The 9124-nt window shown below is 39.4% G+C and overlaps 1 protein-coding gene across 1 annotated transcript; it reads right to left on the bottom strand.

Annotated features, from left to right (window-relative positions):
* Positions 1–1245: 1245 nt before the first annotated feature.
* Positions 1246–5532, bottom strand: LOC131223586 (zinc finger CCCH domain-containing protein 29-like). Its single transcript, XM_058219021.1, has 2 exons — positions 5354–5532; positions 1246–3704 (listed from the first exon to the last, which is right to left on the bottom strand). The coding sequence occupies exon 2, from the start codon at positions 3677–3679 to the stop codon at positions 1595–1597; it is 2085 nt and encodes a 694-aa protein (XP_058075004.1). The 5' UTR covers positions 3680–3704; positions 5354–5532; the 3' UTR covers positions 1246–1594.
* Positions 5533–9124: the final 3592 nt, after the last annotated feature.

The following is a 9124-nucleotide window of genomic DNA, read 5'->3' as shown; positions in this document are numbered from 1 at the left end:
GTTTTCTACTTCTTTTGCTTTTGAGTAGATTACTTGTGTTTCCACAAGTCTTCTAACATTTATAAATTATAAAGATTAACTTTTAATATGCATGTATCAGTTTAGTTAGATATCGTATAGATTAGGACCTCATACAAAGGAAATCTATTATGTGCATTTGTGTTGTTTTTTATGTTTTGAATTCTAAGTGTGTATTGATGTCTCTTTTTTTTTAACAATTTCTTTTTTCATTGAAAAATTCGACCAATTTCTCAACGTATCCTCATGTTTCCCAACAACAATGATACATTATGCGATACAACCGACATATCTCGTTCGATAACCAATATGTATTCATATCCCAAAGATACGATACATTACGCGATAACAACACGGAAAACATTGGTTCCAAGGCCTAGGTTTTGCAGATGGACTCTTGCCAAATAGGCTGGGTCCATGCCTAGGTTTCACAAAATTTTCTAGTCAGGCCCGAGTTGAGCCTAAAACGGGCCCATTTATGATCTTACTAGACAAGCTTACCCTACCATTCGTAACTCTCCAATTGCAGCACGGGAAAGTGGATGGGCCATGCCCCAAAAACATCTTCCAAATTGGAATATCTGAGCCCTTAATCTTGGGTCTATGTTTAGTTAAATGTGGAATGTTACTGTTTTCTCTTTTTAGCTCCTCGGTTGCATCATAGGAAAGTGGATTGCAGGAAATACAATGTTCATTCTAGAGCTCAAAACATACAGCGGTAACTGCATCATACCACATGGACATTTCACAAAATGATATTTCAGACATCAACATGCAAACAACAATAGAAGAAAAAACAAAAACAAAGACAATCATCCAAACAGCATTTTCTGATAAAATGGCTTTTCAGAAACTGCACTTCCACAGATTTCTCATAAACTAATTTCTGGCTATCATAATAATAATAATAATAATAATAATAAAACCCTAAGGAAATTATAATCAGTCATATTTCCGAACATGCCCAAATTACTAGGTCAATTACCTCAGCATGTTCACGATGTCATCGATGCATTGGTAATATATTCAAGTAGTAGGCTTTTACATGGAAAACCTTTACATCTAAAGATCAAAACAATGGTAATCTAATGAATGCATTCAGTACACTGAACCCATCCAATAATTGAGGAATCACGTCTTCTATATAAGCCATGGATTATAAGTGTAGTTGCTGGAAATTTTCAACATAGAAGACTCAGAAACCATATACTGAAAGAGAAATGAATATATGAACAATAACAGTTTTTGCTCTTTTTTTTTTTTTTGAACAATAACAATAACAGTTTTCGCTTACGCAGTATACACATGAAAACTGCTAAATCTGTAGATGAAATATGATCATATCGATCCATCAATATTAAGATCATGTTTCTTTGTCATTTTCTTAAGATTGAATGCTTAAAAAAAGAAAAATATTACATTTCCTCTTTTCCATTTCAGCTTCCTCTTCCTCCCTTGCGGGCACTTGATTTACCTTTCTTTCATATATCAACAGAACAAATACAATCATTACTAAAAAGAAGGAAAAGAACAAAAAAAGGATGGCAAGAAACCTGTAAGGTGGGCCACGGTCAACTTAAGCTGCCAACTGCTCCTGCTCCATACAAAGCTGCTGCTCTGCCCAAGGAGAAAGCATCTCCAAGGAATCGAACTCATCACCACCGTCATGGTGATACTGCTGCTGACCAGCCCATCCTGCTGAAGGGCCGTCCTTCACAAGAGACTGCACCCATGAAACATCAGGCTCGTAAACCGGTGGAGCTGTTGAGACTGTCGCTGCAGCTGGGGCGATGGTGGTGGTGGTGGTGCGGATCCCGAAAGATGCTGACTTCCTGAGTTTGTTAAGCTCCTCCCCTTTAAAACCCCAGTCTAGTTTCCCATTAGGTGAGCCCCAGTCTGAAAGCATTGTTTCCGTTGTTGTTGTGGCCATCGTTGAATGGCTGGGATGACGATTCATCATTGCCCGTTCAGAGAAGCTCTGACTCCTTTTTGCAAAAGCAGATGACCTTGAATTCATAACAGCTGCTGCTGATGTGGGGTCCAGCCCAAAAGAAGACGACGCCAATGACGTCCTCACTGGTGAGGAAGACGGGCTGCTACTGTAGGCAGAATGCAACTGCGGGTTCACGTTCTGGTGAGCCATACGTCCTGAGGGAGATTGAAAATGAGACGCTGCAGCTGCTGCTTTCAGTGAAATTCCTTGCAATTGAGATAGGGTGGGAGGATCGAGAGACCCAAAAACATCTTCAAGGTTGGAGGGCGTCACTGAACTGGCACGACTGAACTTCCCACTCCGACTGCCCGACGAGGCAGCAAGGGCTGCCGCAGCAGCAGCAAAAGCATTTGTCCGCCCAGAGAGATTCGATATCTCATCCATCAATTGCTGCTGATAACCTTCCAGCCCTGGCATCTCCATATCCAAACCCAAATCCCTAGCACTCAATACTGTCTTAAGCCGGCTGCCTAGCAACTGCAAGGTTGGTGGGATGACACCAGGCAGGTTTTGCCATGATGACAACGAAGGCGATGTTGGCGCTGTAGTAGTAGGAAGCATCATCCCAGATGGGGCACCATTCGATGTGGTCATGTCCAAGGGCAAAGCACCAGCAAATGATGATCGGGGAGATAGCATAGCTGCCCCCGTAGAAGCATGCACGGGACGGAGCTCTTCCCGCTTGTGGGCAAAGAAGCAGACCCTGCGTGTGCACCCAGTCTCGTCCTTGCAGAGCCGGGTCCGGTATTGCCAAGGGTGGAGCCATGACTCGAACACTCCATGAGCATACTCACAGGCATCTCCTAGACGGCATGCCCCCTTCCGGAACTCGGGGCATGGCACACAGCTGTAGTTGTACTTGCATGGGTCCCGCCTCCTTGCGTTCTCCCCAGGGTGGACGAAAGGGCACTCTGTCCAGTCATGTGAGTATGCCCGTGAGCACGGCTTCACCTTGAAGGTGTACATCCGGAACTCATCTGTCCCATAGATGCCGCTGTTTACATCTGGCATCGAGAAATCGACCGGATACTCTCTCTTCTCCAGAACCTGCTCTTCCAGTGGCTGTTGATTCTCATTCAAATTGCTGATGTTTTGACCGGAAGAAGCAGAGTTTTCTTCCTCTCTACCACTGCTGCCGCGAATACCTTTCAGCATCATTTCCAGGGACTTCTGTTTTTCTGTTGGGGAGGCTGGCGCAATCACATCTCCAGGCCGATTGCCATGAGCATCAAGAGAATCCACATCTGCAGAAGCATTGATCAACAGCTTGACAATCTCTGAAGCAGAGGCAGACCCGCCAGCAGCTGCACAATGGAGGGCAGTCGCACCATCCAAACCACAAGACATGTTCACATCAACCCCATCAGTAGATAGTATGTACTTCAACACATCCATGCTTCCGAACATTGCGGCAATCATCAATGGTGTCCTCTGCTCATAACCCATCTTCCTCGACCCGGTCCGTTTACCATACCAGTAGGCTGCCTCATTGATGGCCAGACCATCTTCTTCCACAGCCCGCTTGAAGGCAATCAGATCATTGGACGCAGATAATTCAAGCAGATTCGAGGAGGGAAAGGGACCCTTCTGATCCTGGATTTTGCTGTCCATGGAGATGAACTCAGCTGGCGATGATTTCCTCTTCACGGTGTCTGGAATGACACACATGCTCAACAACTGTCACCTCCTTTTTCTGTTATACAAGGGAAAAGACATCCATTTTCAGAAAGAAGGACAACAGCTCCAAAGATCAAGAAATACAGAAGCAAAAGATGATGATAGATGCATGATCTTCTGCAGTTAGTTATACCATAGCCTACAGCATAACTAGTTGCGTTGGATGATCGGATAGTCCAATCAATGATATGGACATCCATGCCACTCGTTGCAGGACACCATGCGAAAAATCACATAGAACAGATAATCATAACCATCTGAAGTTGGTCGTTTTTGTTATGAACTTGTTCATTTGCAAGCCATAGATCAGAAATTGAGCACTGTCTAACCAGTGCATGGATGACAGTACAACCGGACAGCTTGGAAAGTGAATGGTCAATATCATCATGAGCATCACCCTGACCATCCATCTTGCAAGCTGTTGATCGGATGGACAGTAAGTACTCTTGTCTGGTGGTCGAAGCAGAGCGGACGGATTAGAATGAACAATTCAGGTCATTGATTGGATTGCCACAGGTCCCGTGCAACTAGGCCTAGGGTAAAACTAGCCTCATCCTAACCATATGAAGTTCACAACTGCCATTTCCAAGCCATATATTGGAGATACTGCATCATCTAACCGATGCATGGATTGGAAAACAGACAATTAAAACTTGAAAAATAGATGGCCAAGATCGTCATAACCATCATCTTAACCATCCATTTCGCAAGATATTGATCAGATGGGTAGCAAGCATCATCCGATGACTGCCGAATGAACAATTACCATATGCCTGCTAACACCAAAGACAGCAGCACTCTTTCTTTGTACTTTCAATAGTAACAAAAATAATACAATTTTGTCACTTGGTATTACCATAAGTAGAAGAAAGGGTGATCGCGTCAAACATATGGGTAGTGATATCAAAAAATACCCAACGAGATTGTTATAAGTATCATCTTCAGACGACCAACATACGGGTGGTGATATCAAAAAATACCCAACGAGATTGTTGTAAGTATCATCTTCAGACGACCAACTACCGTTATACGGACAATTCAGATCAATGATCAGACCATATACCCATTGTTAACACCAAACAAAGCAGCACCCTTTCTTTCTACTTTCAGTCATAAAAACGATACAAATTTGTAACTTTGGTATTACCAAAAGTCAAAAGAAAGGGTTACACCATGGGCATATGATCTGAATTTGTCCATAACATGGTTTTTAGATGGTCATGACGATGCTTACAACGATCTTGGCCATCCATTTTTATGTTTATTTTCAATTTATTGACGGTTTAATTTTTTATATCAACACCCGACGATTGATACAATCGCCCTTTCTTTCTACTTTCAGTAATAAATTAGTACAATTTTGTAACTTTGGTACTACCGAATGTTGAAACGATTTTTTTAATAGAAAGTACAGATTTTAAACTGACTTATAAAATAAGGGCGATGTTATCAATCAGACGGTGTAGATATCAAAAACTACCAAACGATGAGATCAAACACTGACTCAATCTAGGTTTTGATAATCTCAAGATAATTTCAAAAACAAAAAGATAATAAAAATTACATAATTGAAGAAAGAATAGGCAGATTTTCAGCGATCTTCTTACAGAAAACCTAATTAATAAAAGAAGAAGAATACATAAAAAGGAAAAGAAAAAGACAAACCTTGAAAGAGGGATTATCTGTCTGAAGGAGAAGAGAAGAGAGAGATATCTACTGAGTAAGGGTTTGGGCTCCTCTTTTATTACGAGGGGACGGCGGGAAAGAAAGAGCGGAGGAAAGAGGGGAGAGATGGGAAAGGAGAAGCTCGAAGGAAAGTCTCTTTCTCGCTATTCTGCTTTCTTTCTTCGTCTACCCTGCGGTCAAAGAAATAGAAATTTGGAGCCGACTCTCGTCTGGTCGTGGAATTGGAATGCTACTCGCATTTCCACTGACCCGAACCCGACTAACCCAACCCGAGTTTTGGGTGGGTCGGTTCTTTAGGTCCTCGGGTAAAGTTAAGGGTTGGAAAAATCCGACCCGATTGGATTCGGGTTTAGCAAATTTGAATCCGAAATAATGACGTTTGGCGTTTGTGTTGGGGATGGACATCTTGGGTGGAATTCTGGTGGGTCCACTTGGAAACGGATTGGCTACTCCCCCTGCCATCAGCCAATGGCTGATGGTCGGTGCTATGTGGGACCCACCATGATGGATGTGTTTCATCCATGCCCTCCATCTATTTTTCTAGATCATTTTATTATTGGATACGAAAAATGAGGTATATCCCAATCTCAAGTGTACCACATTACAGGAAAAAGTGTTGAATGAACATCAGCCATTAAAAACTTTTTGAGGGCATAAAAGTTTTGGATCAAAATTATCTTTGTTTTTTTGCCTTCATCTGGGTTTGTATGACCTAGCCAACAGATTGGATGTCAAATAAATAGTACAATGGGCCTTAGGAGGATTTTAATGGTGGATATCCAATCACTATTGTTTTCCTGTAGTGTGGTCCACTTGAAATTTATATCCCTCTCTTTTTTGGGTCAAGCTCTAAAATGATTTGTAAAAATAGATGAACGGAATGGATAAAACACATACATCATGGTGGGGCCCACAGAGAACTGACCACCAGCCACGGGGCTGGTGGCAGGGGCAGTAGCCAATCCGATTCCGGTCCACTTGAGGATAGGTCAGACTTGGATGGACCCTCAACCTTACCCTAACCTGCCCAAGTTGCACCCATAGATCTATTGTGTAACAAGTCTGATGGAATAGACCAGGTTTTTATTTTTATGCGTTTAGGTCTAATTTTCAGACCCATCTAGAAATTAGTCTAGGTTCGGCCTTTGACCTGGCTGGCTAACATACGGGTCTAATGACATTAAGTAGTGTGAAGGTCTATCGTCTTGTGTTTGGCTCTTCTTCGTCTCTCTTTATTTTATTTTATTTTATTATCTTCTCGTCTTTTCTTATGCGTAGCTAAATTTGGCATTGGTGTGTTATTGAGATGCTCAGGTGCTCTCAAAGCATTATAAGTTATGGTACCCTAATTGTATTTGGACATTTGGATGGTTAAATCCATTGATCCAAAACGTTCATTAGGTTCAATGTACACTTGATCAGCTATCATACAAAGATCACACTGATCCAGCAAATATGAACCATTTAATCAATGGTCTTTAATATGAACAATGAAGATAATTTACTGGAAATAGATCATACCAATAATTTGATCATTTTTTAGGGCATGCCATTCATTGCTTGTGATTCTAAAGAGTCACTCTTGTTATGCAATTGTAACCATCCAGCCATGGCCTAAAAAAATGAATGCTTGTTATTAATAAAGCCAAAACAAAGATGGATTGGATCATATGATTAATATATTTTTAAAATTATATCCAATGAAAATGTGTTTTGAACTTTGTGAATAGTTTAAATTGATCGAATGGACCATCTAAGCAAATTGATGCAACTAGGAGCACTACAACTTGTAATGCTCAAAGAGCACCATATCATTTCTCATTTATTAAATCTATATTATTTATCACATGAGCAGCACTAAATAATTTTTACCTTGCAATTAGTCTTTAAATTGTTTCAAATTTTATGTTTCAAAATGATATGAAAAAGGATTTAAGATAAAGTTAGGGTAATTAAGTTTATCTAAGTATTGGGCTAGCTAGCAAGTGTTGTCACTCGGTTTATTTTTTTATCACATGTGATGTGTGTAAGAGTACTAGAATCCATATAGCGGCTTGATTCAAACGGATTAACTTTAACTCCAAGCATCGAAATAAGTAGATACATCCAATATGAGCATATATGACCAGAATCTGAGAAGGTTGGTAGCCTACTCAGACACTTACATAATTTTATAATGATCAGGTGATAATAAAGGGTGAGGTTCTTCTTCTAAAAATAGGGTTGCGCTTTACCTTTCACAAGAAATAACTTTTTAGTGTACCGGTGCAATAATAATAACAATAATAAAGGAAAAACTCACAATCGGACAATAGGAACAATTGCAAGAATGCATTTCTTGAAAAAATTGTTTGATATTAGATAAGAATCAGTTTATCGTATGAGCGTAGACATATATTACAATTAAGAATTATCACTAAGAATTACTACTACTAGATTATCGTTATTCCTAGGATAAACTGAGATAAAAGATAAATTTGTTTTGATTTGATTGTATATTATTATTATTTATTTTTTCATTGATTCTTCCTGTTATTTATAAACCTTTATTGTAGATATTCCTCATATGTTTCTTTATTTAATTTATCAATTATAGCAATTGAAGAGTCATCATCTAAATCCTTCTTCTGTATGTGTTTCTCTTTCAACTATTCATCTTGATACAGACATCAGTGGTGCACCCTTTAGAGTGTATTAGGGGATGAGGCGTCGCCGATAAAGTATTAAAGCGGAGGAGTTGATGTAGATAGACACTAGGTCCATTAGACCCATTTTCTTACATGTTATGAGTATAGAAGCGACATGACCTCATCCTGATCGCAGGCCCATGAGATGAATTTTATACCATGTCACACAGATGTTTCAGGTTTAGGTGTCTTTTTATTATTTTCAGGGGCTTCGGTGCACTTTTTATTTTCTTTCGTGGTTTGTATATACACTGTGAGAAACCCTATTTTATTAGTGAATGAATGAGAATTCGTATTATTTCTTCCTCTTTTATTAAAGATATTAAGGTTTTAGGATTAGCCCTTGGATGTTGAGGATTCCGCCCTGGTTTCAAATTTTCATTATTTCTAAATTTCGAGGTGTAGGAAAAGATAATAATTAGTCGTCTTTTTTCTTCTTTCTTTTTTTAATGCCCTTGAATTTGTACTCCCTTTCATCTCAAACTCATCTCTTCTTCATTTTTTTCGTTCCTCTCTAGATATTCCCTTTGTTGTTTGAAATGAAATTAGGAATGGTTCGTCAGGAGAATTGAATCCAAACTTGACTATGAACTAACTTATGCTAGATGTAGAATATCCTCATATCCATATATTCTCTATTTTACTGTTTACATGATTTTATGCTAAGAGGCATGATCCTGATAGAATGATTTCATTTCTGTATTGAAATTTGCTTAATCCCCTTGATTGAAAACAGTTAATTGATTAATTTTATTATTTGAATCTCTTCAATCTGATTATATATGCATTTAGGGCTAAGCCATCACATGTCATGCATCACATCTTCTCTCGACCGAACTCCATTATACATTCTCGATCACATTTTGCTTCTCAATTGTACTCTAAGATTTTACTTATCTCGACCTTTATACCTTGTTGATTATGCCTCGTCCTCAAATGACGTGTAGCGCCAAATCAGTGATAGTTATGATTCTATAAAAATTATATTATATCTTTCAAAAAATATTTTCATGCACTTCTTACCAATTGTGTAATGTCACATGTCATTTCCTAATTGGGCTTA

The sequence above is a fragment of the Magnolia sinica genome, chromosome 13, assembly GCF_029962835.1.
Source record: "Magnolia sinica isolate HGM2019 chromosome 13, MsV1, whole genome shotgun sequence".
NCBI lineage: Eukaryota > Viridiplantae > Streptophyta > Magnoliopsida > Magnoliales > Magnoliaceae > Magnolia > Magnolia sinica.
Note: the sequence above shows the minus strand (reverse complement) of the source record. Positions and strands in the feature narration are given on the sequence as shown.